This window comes from Macaca nemestrina, chromosome X, assembly GCF_043159975.1.
Source record: "Macaca nemestrina isolate mMacNem1 chromosome X, mMacNem.hap1, whole genome shotgun sequence".
Taxonomy (NCBI): Eukaryota; Metazoa; Chordata; class Mammalia; order Primates; family Cercopithecidae; genus Macaca; species Macaca nemestrina.
In genome coordinates, this window is record NC_092145.1 from 144123209 (window position 1) to 144139568 (window position 16360).

General features: G+C 43.5%; 2 protein-coding genes across 4 annotated transcripts in view; one reads left to right on the forward strand and one right to left on the reverse strand.

Moving 5' to 3' along the window:
* Positions 1-16360, forward strand: part of LOC105478168 (CTP synthase 2) — a 124300-nt gene that overhangs the window by 60998 nt on the left and 46942 nt on the right. For all 3 annotated transcript variants that reach the window (XM_071088859.1, XM_071088858.1, XM_071088860.1), the window contains exon 14: positions 15963-16059. In XM_071088859.1, the coding sequence (XP_070944960.1) occupies positions 15963-16059 (97 nt within the window). The remainder of the gene's footprint in view (positions 1-15962; positions 16060-16360) is intronic.
* On the reverse strand, positions 118-3487 carry LOC105478167 (S100 calcium binding protein G). The gene is made up of 2 exons (XM_011735219.3): positions 3353-3487; positions 118-222 (listed from the first exon to the last, which is right to left on the reverse strand). The coding sequence occupies exons 1-2, from the start codon at positions 3485-3487 to the stop codon at positions 118-120; spliced, it is 240 nt and encodes a 79-aa protein (XP_011733521.1).

Genomic DNA, 16360 nt, shown 5'->3' on the forward strand with positions numbered 1-16360 from the left:
CCAGATCATTATAATTGCAAATAATTAAACCAGAGACTTTGGGGGATTCCACATAGGATAAAACCACAGCACAGGTGCTCTTCCTTCAGTGCTCAGGGTTCTATTTAGTTTTCTCCTTCACTGGGATATCTTTTTTACTAATACTTGGAATTCTTCAAAACTAACTTCTCCATCTCCATTCTTGTCCAGTTCTTGAAAGAGATCATCTAGAGTGTTTGGACCCTAAAAGAATGGGAGAGGGGAGGGGAGAAAAAATGAATCAGTTACTGCTACACGTTCTCAGAAATTAGAGGCCTTGGGTCTGTGTGCGAAGGCGGCAGCCCAGGTTTCCAGTGACATGCATCTAATAGCTAACAGAGGGAGACCAGCTCTAGCTGTCATGTTGCTCTGTGTCATAGAACTGGCTACCTTTCCCCCCCCCCCATATCACACATTTATTATTTTAATACAATGTGTATTTTAATACAGTTGTTTTCTTATGTAATCTTGGGTCTTTTTCTTTATGCCTCTAAAAACATTCTTCTGAGAAGGGATCTTTGGGCTTCACTGGATTGCCCATGGTGCACAAACAGTTGAGGACCCCTGCCCCAAGGTTTTCCTGGGAGCTGGGTTTGTCTCCTGCTCCAGGGCTAGGGCTGACATATTACATGAGGCAGCAGGCTGGGAGGGCTCCTTCTATAATCCTTTTGGGGTCCACACATTGACTCCAGAACTCAACCACTTAACTAACCACTGCCCAGTTTTTCCCAAACGCTGAGTTATGCAAAATGACTTTGGCTCAATGGTTCCCATGCTTTAGCATGCATCAGAATCACACGATAGGCGTGCTGGCCTTAGCAAATACAGATTGCCAGCCCCACCTCCAGAGTTTCTGACTCACTAGGCCTGGGGTGGGGCCCGAGAATCTGTACACAAGGTCTTGCTCTGTCACCCAGGCTGGAGTGCAGTGACATGATCACAGCTCACTGCAGCTTCCACCTCCTGGGCTCAAATGATCCTCCTGCCTCAGCCTCCCAAGTAGTTGGGACTAAAGGCATGCACCACTACACCCGGCTAATTTTTGAAAATTTTTAGTAGAGACAAGGTCTTGCTGTGGTGTCCAGGCTGGAGAATCTATAGTTTCAGCAGCTTCCCAGGTGGTGCCAGTGCTGCTGCTCTGGGACCACACTTGGAGAACCACTGCTTAAGATGTCATGTGAGATCGTGTGCAGGCTTTTTGACTACTGAACTTCCTGCAGTGTCTTAAGCGGACTTAATTTTTGTCTCTACCATAAAACTCTAACCTTAAAGCCATTACTACTTGGATTTTCAGGTAGGAGTCTATCTGTGCAAAATACTACTTAGAAAACCGATTGAAATAACCGTTCAGTTTGTCAGTTTCAAATTAGACTATATTACATATATGTATATATAAATTGTGGTAAAAAACACAGAGCATTGAATTTATGCTCTTAATCATTTTTAAGCATACAGCCCGGTAGTGCTAAGTAGATTCACAATGTTGTGCAACACATCTCTGTGGAAGATCTGTTTTAACCCCTAAGATTCCTACAAAAACACTCAGCACTTTGCTTTGATTACAAGACCAAACCGTAAGTTGCTTATTCAGCCTTTGATTTATGAATATGAAACACTGTTTTCCTGAAGCCTTTACTAGATTCTAAACCATACATGGTGATGATATATGGAAACAGAGTATGGTGGAAAACCTTAGTAATGGAAACCTTATGGAAATATAATCAGGTACATGTAAGTACACTTTCAGAACTTACCATTTGTCTTCCTACCTTGTTCCAGATTATGTCTTATGTACTTTTTGTAGGAAGGACATAAAGTATAGAAAAAGTTACTCATGTTACCTTTTGAGTTAACTTGTTTGAGTACATGGCCTAGGCTTTCCTGTTAGATGATTATTTTTCTTCCTTTTAGAAAAAAATAAAGGGTTTTTAAAAATTTAAAATGTCTCACTAACTTGTTTTGCTTTTTAATTAAAAAGTCCATTTTTCTGCTAGTGATTTTAACTGTTTTTACAAGTTCTTCTGTATTTCAACTATAAGAAAATGAGAAAATATCAGATTACAGGGTCATTGAATTCAGCTTTTTTTCTTTTTAGTATTAAAAACAGAAGTCTTTCCAATTGTCATATTGGCAGAAGGGACATTTCTGGTTAAAATCTGGAGAGCTGGTTAAAATATTTGAAGAAATGTTCTCTCCTGAAGTTAGAGCTAAATAGTGACTGAGTCATAAAGAACAATTGCATGTCATTTCTGTTGTGAAGATGGTTTTTAGTTGCAAAATGACAATGACTGTCTCGTTTGAGTCCTCTGCTTAACTAGACCCGACCTTGGGCTTCCCCTCTTTGTCCTTGTATCTGACCACCCTTAATATCTGATCACCTGGCCTGCCTTCAGCTAGGATCCTATCAAGGCAATTTAACCAAAAACTCCTTATCCTGGATATTTCCCTGGTAATTTTCCATCCATTGGCCCCCCATCCTGTTCCATGATCGTAAATCCCCACTTGTCCATTTAGGAGTTGAGCCCAATCTCTCTCCCCATGGCAAGAACCTGTTTCAGTATGGATCGCCATGGCCCTCCTGGAGTGAGTTGCCTTACCATCTTTAGCAAATGTCCTCAGTCAGTTTTTTCTTTAGCAAAAGGAAAGTACTGTATATTGGAGAGAGGAGGATCAGCTCTTCTCTCCACTCTGTTGCCTTGAATACATTTTGATTTTGACAACTCTGGGGTGATTTTGATGTGAAACTTTATGGCCCAGGAAATTTAGTCCTTTCTTGAAAGTTGTTTAGAAATGCATGGTTGCCTCATTAACACAAATTTAAGTGATGAACACAAATTTAAATGCTTTTGAAATATAAATGAGTGCTGACAAGGCAATTTGTCAGTGGGTTTTCCTAACAGACTGCTAAGTAAATGTTGGTCTTGTTGAGGGATTTTACATATAAAAATGAAGCCCATCCAAGGCCAGCTAACACTATTTTGCAATCCTCTTTGTTTTCCTAAAGCCTGGCACAGAATTACTGAATCCTTGCTGAAGGCCTTAGTGGGTTTGCTTGATGACTTGTGGGTCTTCCAGGCATAATTTGGCATTGCTTCCATTTACCATGGCTAGTCCTGCAGAGTCCTGTGCTGAGGCTGCGGGAGGGAGAGAAGGCTTGGCCCTTGTTTTCTGAGAGCTTGCCTTCTGAAATGTGGCCTGACTTAAGGGGAAGAAAGCCCACCTGCATGTGTCCTCCCTCAAGCGATGGTCCCTATAAAGCTTTACCAGAGTCCTCTCCCCTCCTTCCCTCCCCACCATCAGTCCCATTAAGCGGGCTCTGCGGATGGCCACTTACTTTGAGTAAACTGGGGAATTCAGCCTGAATTAATAGCTTCAGTTCATCCTTTGACAACTGGTCTGGATCACCTTCTTTGGCTGCATATTTTTCAAAAATCCTCTTCAGTTCCTCAGGAGACTTTTTAGTGCTCATTCTGGTGCCCTATAAATTGGGAAGAAAATAAAACTTACCAAAAAGCTGAAGCAGAGTTTTGTGCTGAGGGTTGTCAGCAGGATTTTAGTGCCATTGGGCCATTTCCTTGGCATAAATGGGGAAGAATAAGGAAAAGAGAACGTTGGGGTGGGAATGACACCACTAACTGCCAACATGTTTTAAAAATAAGCATCTTAGGCCGGGCATGGTAGCTCATGCCTGTAATCCCAGCACTTTGGGAGGCCGAGGAGGGTGGATCGCTTGAGGTCAGGAGTTCGAGACTGTGGAAGCCTGGCCAACATGGTGAGACCCTGTCTCTATACCAAAATTAGCCGGGTGTAGTGGCACGTGCCTGTAGTCCCAACTACTTGGAAGACTGAGGCAGGAGAATCGCTTGAACCCGGGAGGCAGAGGTTGCAGTGAGTGCGATGCCAGTGCACTCCAGCCTGGGCGACAGAGCGAGCCTCCGTCGCAAAAAAAAAAAAAAAAACAAAACAAACAAAAAAACCATCTTAGATAGTATGTTGAATGTCTGTTCTTAGAGTGTATCTGTTAGGAGATGGGGGGGATGGTCCCTGGAGCCAAAGATTTTTATTAGCAATTAATGGCATTCTTCACTTTTTATGTACCTGATCTGCACTCTGCAGGCTGTGGTCTTCAAGAATACTTGACCACAGTTTCTAGCTTCTAAATTACAGGGAGTATCTTCAGATGGCATAAACTCACCTTCTCCCCAGACCATTATCTTTCACACAATTCTGAAAGGAAGCAGAGTATTAATGCAAACAGAAGGAGCTCTAGGTAGTACCAAAATCACACTAACCTGGTCGCCCAATAGTGAAACAGCTAGAAGAATCAAAGAGGAGTTTGAAAAGCTGAGCAGAATCGTGAGACTTATATAGTCTTTACAGGCACACCACCCTGATTATGAAAATATCCTTTTGTTGGCCATTTAAGGGTAATTATTAATGGTTTTTGACACCCAGGCTTAAGACTGCATGAACTCCATCCATAATTAAGGGCAAGATCCAATAAAGGTCCATCTCGACAGTTGCTTCATGGTTCAGAGTCCTAAGTGTAAGCTTGAATTTTTTTCCCCCTGAGATTATGTTTTCCCTCCAATGTATAATTATGATATTTGCTCACAGTTCACATTTCATAAACTTAGATATAGAGGATTATTTTCAATTTAGTTGCATATTTAGACTTTAAAAAATAACTTTCTTCATATCCAAAAAAAAAAAATGCTGCCCTGTTCAGTAGCTCATGCCTGTAATCCCAGCACTTTGGGAGGCTGAGGTAGGAGGACGGCTTAAGGTGAGGAGTTTGATACCAGCCTGGTCAACATAGCAAGACCTCATTTCTACTGAAAAATTTAAAAAATCAGCCAGGTGTGGTGGTACATGCCTGTAGTCCCAGCTACTGTAGAGGCTGAGGTGGGAGGATTCCTTGAGCCTGGGAGGTTGAGGCAAGAGCGAGCCATGATTGTGCCACTGCACTCCAGCCTGAGTGACAGAGTGAGATCCTGTCTGTAAAAAAGAAAAAATGCTGTCATAGAAGGACAATATTACATAGTTTAAAAAATTACAGTATGGGCCGGGCGCGGTGGCTCAAGCCTGTAATCCCAGCACTTTGGGAGGCCGAGGCGGGCGGATCACGAGGTCAGGAGATGGAGACCATCCTGGCTGACACGGTGAAACCCCGTCTCTACTAAAAAATACAAAAAACTAGCCAGGCGAGGTGGCGGGCGCCTGTAGTCCCAGCTACTGGGGAGGCTGAGGCAGGAGAATGGCGTGAACCCGGGAGGCGGAGCCTGCAGTGAGCTGAGATCCGGCCACTGCACTCCAGCCTGGGCGGCAGAGCGAGACTCCGTCTCAAAAAAAAAAAAAAAAAAAAAAAAAAATTACAGTATGGCCGTTGAAGTCCTTCTGATGTCTTTACATATTAGCAGTTTAAATATTTGAATACATGAATGAATGAATGGAAGTATTGCTTCAGAAGCGGGTTTAAGAAGTGGAAAGAAGATACTCAGTACTTTGTGGTTTTATTTGGCAAATCAAAATATTGGGTAACATGGTCATTTTTTCAACTCTTTTATTATTTGTTGGTCCCATGTCTCCTTTTTATTTCTCATTATCCTTTTCCTTACCAAATATATTTTGTTACCATTCGAAAAACTTGTGAGAACACTTGACTTACTCTTGTTCAATTGGAAATACTTCAAACTTTTTGGAACTGCCGTGATTTAAAATTGCCAAGGAAATTGATTTCTACTGGAAAGAGTTCCATGAAATAAGTAGGACATTTCCAAGGGACATTGATCTAATGCTGATTGTAACTCACAGGAAGGGGTTCCAGGTGGATTTTAAGAGCACTTTACAGCTTTGAAACACTTGTACACTTCCACACTTAAATAATTTTCTCTGACTCTGCCTTATATCACCTACAAACTGAGGACTGAACTATTGGGACTGTATTTCTCCCTGATGTTTCTCAGCTCTAAAATTCTAGGGCCTTATTTACATTGGAGAACAAATGGGAAATCTAATAGAATTCCTTAAAAGCTTCCCGCCAATCTTGAGCATTTATCATTCCATGTGTCTTTGCTGTCTTGTATATATTATTCTTGTTTTTATTATGGATTCTTTGACTTTGCTATGTACCAATATAGAATATGTATTAACTCACTGGTTGGAGTAAAGACAGGCATTTTATTTTTAGTTATAAGATTTTACACAAAAATATTCTGATTTTGGCAATGCATTTTAATCAAGATTTTAGAAAATTGCCAGTGTTTTTACACATATGTTCTGTTTTCCTGGGAGGAAGTAGGCTTTTGTGCTTAATCATAACAAGAACTATCTTTTTTTTAACATCTTTTAAAAAATATTTCAAATCTACAGAAAAGTGGCAAGAATAGTGCAATGAACGCCAGTCTGCCATTCAACTAGATTCACTAATTGCTGACATCTCCACATTTGCTTTCTCTTTCTCTGGACAGACACTTTCTTCCGTCCCTGAGTCATTTGAGAATGAATTACAGACATCCAGATGCTTCCCCCCTAAACACCTCAGCATCTGTCTCCTAAGGACAAAGACATTCTCCTATGTAACCACAATGCCATTATCATAGCCCATGTCAAATCTCCCCAGTTGTTGAATAGCATCTTAAATTATCTTTTCTCTCAGATTACCACTTGTGAGCTAAAATCAAATGGGGCGATTATTACATTTCTTGCATCTGGTTTTTTTGTTTGTTTTTTTGAGGCCGCTTCACTGTGTCACTCAGGTTAGAGTGCAGTGGCGCAAACACAGCTCACTGCAGCCTCAACCTCCCCGGGCTCAGGTGATCCTCCTACGTCAGCCTTCCAAGTAGCTGGGACTACAGGCATGCATCACCATGCCCAGATAATTTTTTTTTTTTTTAATTTCTTGTAGAGAAATACAACATGGGTTTTGCCGTGTTGCCCAGGATGGTCTCCAACTCCTGGGCTCAAATGATCTGCCCGCCTCAGTCTCCCAAAGTGCTGGGATTATAGGCGTGAGCCACTGCATCTGTATTGAAGAAATGATTTTAATAACTATATGTCATCTTAGTAACGATACATTTGATGAAAGATAACATGTTCTATATAACACACCCATATATTACATATGACATGTGTGTATGTATATATATAAATTATCTCTAAGAAAAACTTTTGGAGCAGTATTGGTTAATAGTCTTTTAGACTACAAATCTCTTATTTCAAGGGACAACTTCTGATTAGAATTGGCCCAATGTGGCTGGGCACGGTGGCTCACGCCTGTAATCCCAGCACTTTGGGATGCCGAGGTGGGCGGATCACCTGAGGTCAGGAGTTTGAGACCAGCCTGACCAACATGGAGAAACCTCATATCTACTAAAAATACAAAAATTAGCCAGGCATGGTGGTGCATGCTTGTAATCCCAGCTACTCAGGAGGCTGAGGCAGGAGAATTGCTTGAACCCTGGAGGTGGAGGTTGCGTTGAGCCGAGATCGTGCCATTACATTCCAGCATGGGCAACAAGAGTGAAACTTTGTCTTAAAAAAAAAAAAAAAAATGGGCCCAATGCTGCCTATTGTCAGAATTTCTACTTGCAGCCAATGCTAGCAAAACTCGAACCTGAAAAACAGCCTGTGGGGCTGCTTAAGTTTTTACTTGTTCACTTCTACCAGTCACATCTCTTGTCTCTTATTTTTCTCTTTACCCATAGACTTAAAAGCATGAGGGTAAACTTGCACTTGGAAACATGAAAAATCCACTAATAGATACTCTTGTGAAACATTAACTAAAAATATATGGAGACAAGTGATAAATACAGGGTGTGTTCACAAGAGTGCGTTTTGAAACTAGAGAAGGGGGGAAAATGTCAGGCACAAGGGTGGTACTGGAAAAATGGAGAGGCAAAGGTTACTTATCACCTCACTGTTCAATTGTTTGATCTTTGGACAGACTTAATTTTTCCTAGGAAAGCCAAGAGTAACATATCTTAAGAGCTCTGGGCACCACAGGCTTCTGTGGGTTATTCTGCTTGAAGTTGACAGCACGGAGTATCTTGAAAAGCACCTTCAGGAAGAGGGTACAGTGTTAGTACCTGGTCCCTGCAAAACAAAATGGGTGTGAAATGCTATCCATGGGTTCTTACTATCTTTGATCCTGAAGTTTAAAAGGGACCTTGAATACTCAAACACAACTTTCCCAGAAAGTATAGCTTGCTTGTCACCTGACCTGGTGTCTACCTTCCCTGGACCTTCAGACAAAGTTCACTTCCAACCTTTGCCTGGGCTGTGAGGCTCACTTCTTTTGGGTCAGCCTGTGCTCACCTTCAGCAGTTGAGTTCCCAGAGGCCTCCTGACCATAGCCTATGCTTCTTGAGGGCATATTTTTACCATGGGCAGTGTGCTGACCTAGGCATCCAACTCTCGTGGCCTCATTAAATCCTTGCTGCAACTTTATGAAGTGGATGCTGTTGGTCCCCCCAGTCTGTAGAGACATCCAAGGATCTGCTCAAGGTCACATTACTGGTCAGTAGTAGAGCTGGGATTCAAGTTCAGGCCCAGCCTGCACCCTCAACCACCATGCCACATTCCCCTCCCAGGAGAAGGGCTTCTCTGAGGACAACCATTGTATGTTAACATTAGGACCACAAGTAGTATCACACTTAAGTATTGTGTTTACATCTGGAGGTATAAGAAGGTTCTTTTCTGAGGTGTAAGAAAGTTCTTTTCCTGATGAAAATGATATAGGCTCTTGTCTGTTTTGAGCTGCTATAACAGAGTACCTGAGACTGACTAATTTATAAAGAAAAGAAATTTATTTCCTCACAGTTCTGGAGGGTGGTGGCTGAGAAGTCCAAGATCAAGGTGCTGGCATCTGGTGAGGGCCTTCTTGCTGTGTCATCATGTGGTGGAAGGTATCACATGGGTGAGAGAGAGGGAAGGGGACTGAGCTCATCCTTTTACCAGGAACCCATTCCCATGATAACTAACCCATTCCAATGATAATGGCATTAATCCATTCATGGGGGCAGAGCCCTTATAACTTAATTGCTTCTTAAAGGTTCCAACTGTCAACACTGTTGCACTGGGGATTAAGCTTGCAACACATCAACTTTGGGCAATGCAGTCAAACCATAGCAGCCTTCTTTTACCGGTGGGGAAAAAAACAAGTTTAAAAGACTGGAAAAATACATATGTACTTACGGGACTGCTCATTGGTTTCCCCATTGTAGATTCCATTCTCACACTACTTGGTGACACAATGCAGGTTGGAAGCCAGAAATGGGAAAAAAACTGCTTTAGGTTAGAGGCAGGACTCTGTCAGGCAGGACTGGGCATAGTGTGTACTCGGCCTCTGAGCAGGGCACCATTCCTCCCTTCCCGTCTGCTGAAGTGACTTACTTGCAACTTGGGACATCCATGAGTATCTCAGACACCCCTCTGCTACTCTCTGGCCCACTGACCCATCCCTTAGTCTCCTCTGTTAGTTTTTAATACATTTAAAATGCTGGGAGATTCCATTATTGAGTACTTGATCTGAACTTGACACTGTGTTGAACTCCTCAGTGGAGATGGAAAATAAAAAGATGTAATCCTTGTGCTTGATGAGCCTATACTTAATTTTTGAGAGGAGATGCATTTATGAAATAATAGAGGAAGTTAAAGCTGTTTGTAGTAAATAACGGTATTAGATTCCTATCGTTGTTGTAACGAATTACCACAAACACAGTGACTTGAAACACATACACATTTCTTCTGGAAGTCAGAGATATAAAGTGGGTTGGCAGGGCAGTGTTCCTTCTGGAGGATGTAGGAGAGAATCCATTTCCTTGCTTTTTCCGGCTTCTAGAGGCCACTTGCACATGGCCGTCCTCCATCTTCAAAGCCAGCAGCATAGCATCTTCCAGTCTCTCTGATCTCTGCTTTGTGGTCATATCCCCTTTTCTGACCCTGACCCTCCTGCCTCCCTCTTTTACGAGCCTTTGTGGTTACACTGGGCCCACCCTGATAATCCAGAATCTTCCTTCCTCCAGAACCTCAATTTACAGGCTGGGCATGGTGGCTCATTCCTGTAATCCCAGCACTTTGGGAGGCCAAGGCTGGAGGATCATTTGAAGCCAGGAGTTCAAGATCAGCCTGGGCAACATGGTGAAACCCCATCTCTACAAAAAAATACCAAAAAATTAGCCAGACATGGTGGCATGCACCTGTGGCCCCAGCTACTTGGAAGGCTGAGGTGGGAGGATCATTTGAAGCCAGGAGTCAGAGGCTGTAATGAGCTGTGATCATGCCACTGCACCCCAGCCTTAGAGACAGAGTGAGATCCTGTCTCAAAAAAAAAAAAAAAAAAAAATCCTCGACTTAATCACATCTGCAAGTCCCTTTTGCTATAGATTCATAGGTTTCAGGGACTAGGATGTGGATAGCTTTGGGGTAGGGGAGGCATTATTCAGTCTCCTACAATGAGTTACTGAAAATGAATTGACAATGTATAGGTTATTTATTTGGTAGGCTGAGCATAACAATGGCATTAATTATGAGGCAGTAAGGGGAACTGGAGGGGGCCCCTAAAGCCTGAGGAATGGGAGGGAGAAGGCATCTTGGGAAAAGTAGAGAAGGAGGTGGTCCGTGTGTAGTATGGTGGTGGGTAGGAGAGTGGAGGTGCCATTGACAATGGCCCCAGCTAGCTGAGGTAGAAGCTACAGGTTAGAATACACGAGGAGGGCATGGCTAGTCTGGGCTCCTGTGTGAGGTAGGACCTGAGAGCCACCCAGAAGAGTTTAGGTTTAGTCTGTAGGGATGGAGGCTGCTGGAGCTAGCAGTGTAACCCAACATTAGGGAAAGTAATGCTGATGTAAAACTGCTTGATACTTTATGTACAGCTTGGATATGACTTACAATCAAAATCAGAATCAGGCTTGAAAACCTAATGAGTAGTAGGAAAGGAATGAGTTGGAGAATACTTGTAAAGAATACTACAGGAGGCCAGGCGTGGTGGCTCATGCCTGTAATTCCAGCACTTTGGGAGGCCAAGGCGGGCGGATTGCTTCAACCCAGGAATTCAAGACCAGCCTGGGCAACATGATGAAACCCCGATGCTACAAAATGGAAAGGAAAAATGCTAGAGGAAATTGCTGTGTGTTGCCTAAGAGTCTGGAAATAGAAATAGCTGCTGGTGAGTAGGCTTTCCCTTTGTCTCCAGGTGAAATACTCAAAGATAAGGAACAAGAGGAAAGCCGAGCTTACCAGGGGAGGTCAGGTAGGTCCCGTCAGGAATTTCACTGTTGCTAAGAGAACCTCACTCCTGTAGACTTTGTTGTTTAAGGCACTTGGGATGCTGTAAAGTCTTGAACTCATTACACTTTTATTATGGGCTGCAGAAAACATCGGTAAAGGTTAATTAGTGCCATATTTATCCTTACATGCTGCTTTTACATCTCCTGAAGCCTTATCGCATATTGATCCTTTCTTATTTTTTTTGTGCTATATGGCTCAGTTCCAAGAGAGGGCAGATCTGGGGATCAGATGACAGCCAGTATTTAGGCTGAATTAGAGGAAGCAAAGGCAATCCTTTTGCAACGGAAGATGCGTTTTCCTTTCAGATGCATCTAGATCTAGAGTATTTTGGAAATGTTGGTGTTAAATCTAAAGCATATTTGAGATTATTTCTTTAACCACCCCAGTATTAATAAAATAGGTATGTTTTGAAACTGTGATGTTCGGCCGGGCGCGGTGGCTCAAGCCTGTAATCCCAGCACTTTGGGAGGCCGAGACGGGCGGATCACGAGGTCAGGAGATCGAGACCATCCTGGCTAACACAATGAAACCCCGTCTCTACTAAAAAATACAAAAAACTAGCCGGGCGAAGTGGCGGGTGCCTGTAGTCCCAGCTACTCGGGAGGCTGAGGCAGGAGAATGGCGTAAACCCGGGAGGCGGCGCTTGCAGTGAGCTGAGATCCGGCCACTGCACTCCAGCCTGGGCGACAGAGCCAGACTCGTCTCAAAAACAAAACAAAACAAAACAAAACAAAACAAAAAAAGAAACTGTGATGTTCTTCTGTCTCTCAGGGTTTTAGTGGAAGGAATGCAGGGAAGAAAGACATTTTTGTTAATTTTTGCTGCTGAATTAGGTTGCTTATAATCCAAGAGGCAGCCACCCATCATCATCTTGTAGGATCTAGCTTGTAGGATCATCTGATAACTCTGCAAGACAGCTGGTGTGTCAGGCTTGGGCACCATAGTCTCTGCCCTCCCCTGACCTTCCCCTTCCTGAGTGTTGGGGTTCCACCAGCTGGTGCCTGGCGGTGTTCTTCTTTGCCTGAGTATGCAATGGTGATTCCCAGATGAGACCTCCTAAGCTAGGTCCACACAGAACCCTCCTGTCCCCTTACTCCATCAGTGACTTGCCTGTCAATTCTCTCCCTGCTTTTCTCCTTTCACTGATGTTCAGGGCAACATTTGGTACTGGAGACCTATTTTCACCTGCTTCCCACCTCTTCTCTAGCATTTTTTTGCCTTCTCCAATGGTTCCTATGCTAGCATGTTTTAATCAGAGGATCACAGTGGCGTTTATACCTTGGATTTTCTTTCTGTGCTATCATTTCAGGAGAAGGTCGTGTTTATTACTTCTGAAAACACCAGGGATAATGTGAACTAATACCCTAGTGTAAGGCCTAAATACTACATTTTACTCTTGATGACTTAAACTTGTATTTTCATTGGTAAAATACTATGTGCAAAGTTTAAAAAGCCAACAGTTCTGAGAAGTCTATAATGACAAAGTCATTAATCCTCACTCCCTCTCTACCACTCTTTAGCTTCTTCTGGCTGTTTCTCCTAGTGTTTGTCTCCATGTTGCTAAATAATCTCATAGTATTCTTTGAGGACTTTTTAGACTTCTCTCACTTTGTTCAAGGAGTTTTTAATGCTCTTAGGCAGCCCCTATGCCTACTGCATTTTCCTTCTCTCCCCACCTCCCACCTCCCAACCCCCTACACTTGACTTTTGGAAATATTTTCTGGTCTTAAAGTGCTTGTCAAGTTCATCCCAAGTAAGCAGTAAGGCAGGTTTCCTGTTCTTTTTCTTCACATTTTTGAGACAAGGTCTTGCTTTGTTGCCCAGGCTGGAGTGCAGTGGTGTGATCATAGCTCACTGCAACCTCCACCTCCTAGGCTCAAGCAATCTTTCCACCTCAGCCTCCTGAATAGCTGGGACTGCAGCCTGTGTCACCACACCCAGCTAATTTTTGTATTTTTTTGTAGAGACCATGTTGTCCAGGCTGGTCTTGAACTTCTGGCTCAGGTGATCTGTCTGCCTTGGTCTCCCAAAGTGTTGGGATTGCAGGCATGAGCCACTGCACCTGGCCTCCTGTTCTTAGTTGGCTAATTTTACTCTAATCTCAATGCTTCACACCAGAATATTTCTTGAATACCAACCTTGCCAGTAACTGAACAAACTACATGTAAAGACTCTTCTTGGGTATTGGAACCCAACACAGTGAGGAAGGGTAGACTGAAGAGTCATAGTGCACTTCTCTCAAGAAATTAGGGGAGGTTATCTCTGTAGTCTGCCTGGATGGTTCAGGTTGTCTGAAACTTAAATGGAAGTTAAGGCTCTGAATACACGTAGGACTTCTGAATCTGTGGCAGGTAGTGCAGTCTTACCTGATTTAGAGAATACATAGAGAGGCCAGGCATCTATGTGCAACTCAGCTTCATCAGCCAGAAGCGAATGCCCTCTCTCACCTCACCCCAGTAATACTTAACCTAGCCATAATTAGCCAACCAAAGATAGGAACAAGATGCCAAGGCCAAGAGCACTTGAGAATTGAGCACTCCATCTAACAAGGGAGGTCATCAAGTTTCTTCTCCACCCTTTCCCTGAAGTAACTCTTGGAGCAAGCTTGGGACACTGGGTTCAGATGGCTCGGAAAGTTCTGGGGCACTGATAAGATCAGACATTTTCTTGGGAATTTTTTACCTCAGAAAATTCCAGTTGTCAAAGATTCCTGTAGAGCAATATGTGGCAATTACGGTATGGAAACAACAACAACAACAACAAATGAAAGGTTTTATGAGAGAGAAGCTCAAGCAATTCCATTAGAACAGGTTGACTCACCCAACTGTAGTCTGTTCTAACAACTTTAGAAAAGAAGATGAGGCCAGGCGCGGTGGCTCAAGCCTGTAATCCCAGCACTTTGGGAGGCCGAGACGGGTGGATCACGAGGTCAGGAGATCGAGACTATCCTGGCTAACACGGTGAAACCCCATCTCTACTAAAAAATACAAAAAACTAGCCGGGCGAGGTGGCGGGCGCCTGTAGTCCCAGCTACTCGGGAGGCTGAGGCAGGAGAATGGCGTGAACCCGGGAGGCGGAGCTTGCAGTGAGCTGAGATCCGGCCACTGCACTCCAGCCTGGGCGACAGAGCGAGACTCCGTCTCAAAAAAAAAAAAAAAAAAAGAAGATGAAATGAAACCATGAGATCATAGTGAACAGAATGGAGAAAACGGATGAATTATGAGACAAGCTTTTCATAAAAATCACCTGTTTCTCAATTTCTGCGGTGTGATTGCTATCATAAACATAAAGCCACTCCGGCTCTCAAAGATTGACTGTCTCTACCACAAACCACTCGCCAGACACAAACTGAGAGAAGGGCAGGGATGGGGAAGAACCTCGTTCTGTGAGGGCACAGATAGAGGACCCTGACTCGGCTACGGTTCCCAGAAATACTAGCTCCTGGAGTGGCTGATGTTGGATAGTTGAGCTAAGATTTCAGGGTTAAGGATGGTTTCATTTGAGGAATGGGAGGAGATTGTCCAGGCAGAAGGCACAGCATGTGCCAAGTCGCCATGGCAGGAAGAAAGGAGATGCAGTTGAAAAACTCAAAGAACCAGCTCTCAGGATGAGAGGGGCAGGGAATCTAAGATAAGGCTGGAGGGTTAGGCTGGTCCGATACCATGAGATCAAGGGTTTCAAGCAAGAAAAAATGCCGCACTAAGATTTGCTGTGTGCATAGACCACTCTGCCTGTAGTAGGCAGGGTGTGCTGGGGCCATGGGAATGTTGAGTGGCCAGTCAGTGAGCCATTGCTGTAGCCTGGGGGAGGGCTGGAGAGAAGTGGATGGATACGGGAATTTTGGAGGGGGTGAATCCACAGGACTTGACAGAGTGGCTATGAGGGAGAGGAAGCGATCAAGGATGCCACTTAAGTTTCTGACCCACAGAGTATGCTAGACTGGATGATACTACTTTTTCTTTTTCTTTTTTCTTTTCCTATCCTTTTCTTCTCTTTTGTCTCATCTTCCTTCCTTCCTTCCTTCCTTCCTTCCTCCCTCCCTCCCTCCCTCCCTCCCTCCTTCCCTCCCTCCCTCCCTCCCTCCCTTCTTTCTTTCTTTCTTTCTTTCTTTCTTTCTTTCTTTCTTTCTTTCTTTCTTTCTTTCTTTCTTTCTTTCTCTTTCTCTCTTTCTTTTTCTTTTTTGGAATCCCTCTAATGGTTTTCTATAAATAGGTTCTTTTGATATACCTTTCCACAGTACAAATACTGATAGATTTGCTTATGGAAAATCTTTAGGGAATGCACTGGTCAGTGGGAAGAGGGTTATCACGAAAGATGTGAACACTGATGTGGGAGGCCTCAGCAATCTAGATATTGAAGTGGAAGGACTACTTGGAACTGACAGTTTGAGTAATGGCAGGAGGGACATCATCAAGATGCTCCCGATACATTATTTGTAAGTGATTTAAATGAAAGATGAGAAGCAGATGGAAAGGAGTACAATGTGCGGTGTGTCTACATCATGCCTGTATTTGAACATGATCATTGGAAAGACTGATCAAATGTTATAGTTTAGGGACCATGCTTACCCAATGATCATTCCTTTAAAAGTAAAGCTTGAAATTTGGGAAATGACATTTTTACAAGATGGCAATGGACTTGTTTTGTTTTCTAAGGTGATTGATATGCCTGAGCACAACCCTGGCAATTTGGGAGGAACAATGAGACTGGGAATAAGAAGAACTGTTTTCAAAACTGAAAATTCAATATTAAGTAAGTTTCCCATGTTGTTTATTTTACAAGACGTCGGATGTCGCTCATGTGACTACAGGTGCCCCACACTCTGGGTGGTGGAGACTCACCCCTGCCCCTTCCAGCATCCTTGGAGGGCCCTGATTCTCCCTCTTCCCGTCTCCCTTACCCTCACTGACCCTCTGCTCTGGGCATTCCTCTCCCTAGTAAGCTTGTCCTTTGGGCTGGCCTCAGTAGAACACACTGAATGCCCCTCCGCATTTGATCTGCATGACTACCTGTTCATTGGGCTGTTTTGTGAGTTACCGATGCTCCTGGAGAT

Bases quoted from the DNA above. Each gene is read 5' to 3' on its own strand.
- LOC105478167 (XM_011735219.3), bottom strand. From the start codon at position 3,487: ATGAGCACTAAAAAGTCTCCTGAGGAACTGAAGAGGATTTTTGAAAAA. The intron at 223-3,352 runs GTAAGTGGCCAT...CCATTCTTTTAG, and splicing joins AATTCCCCAGTTTACTCAAA to GGTCCAAACACTCTAGATGA.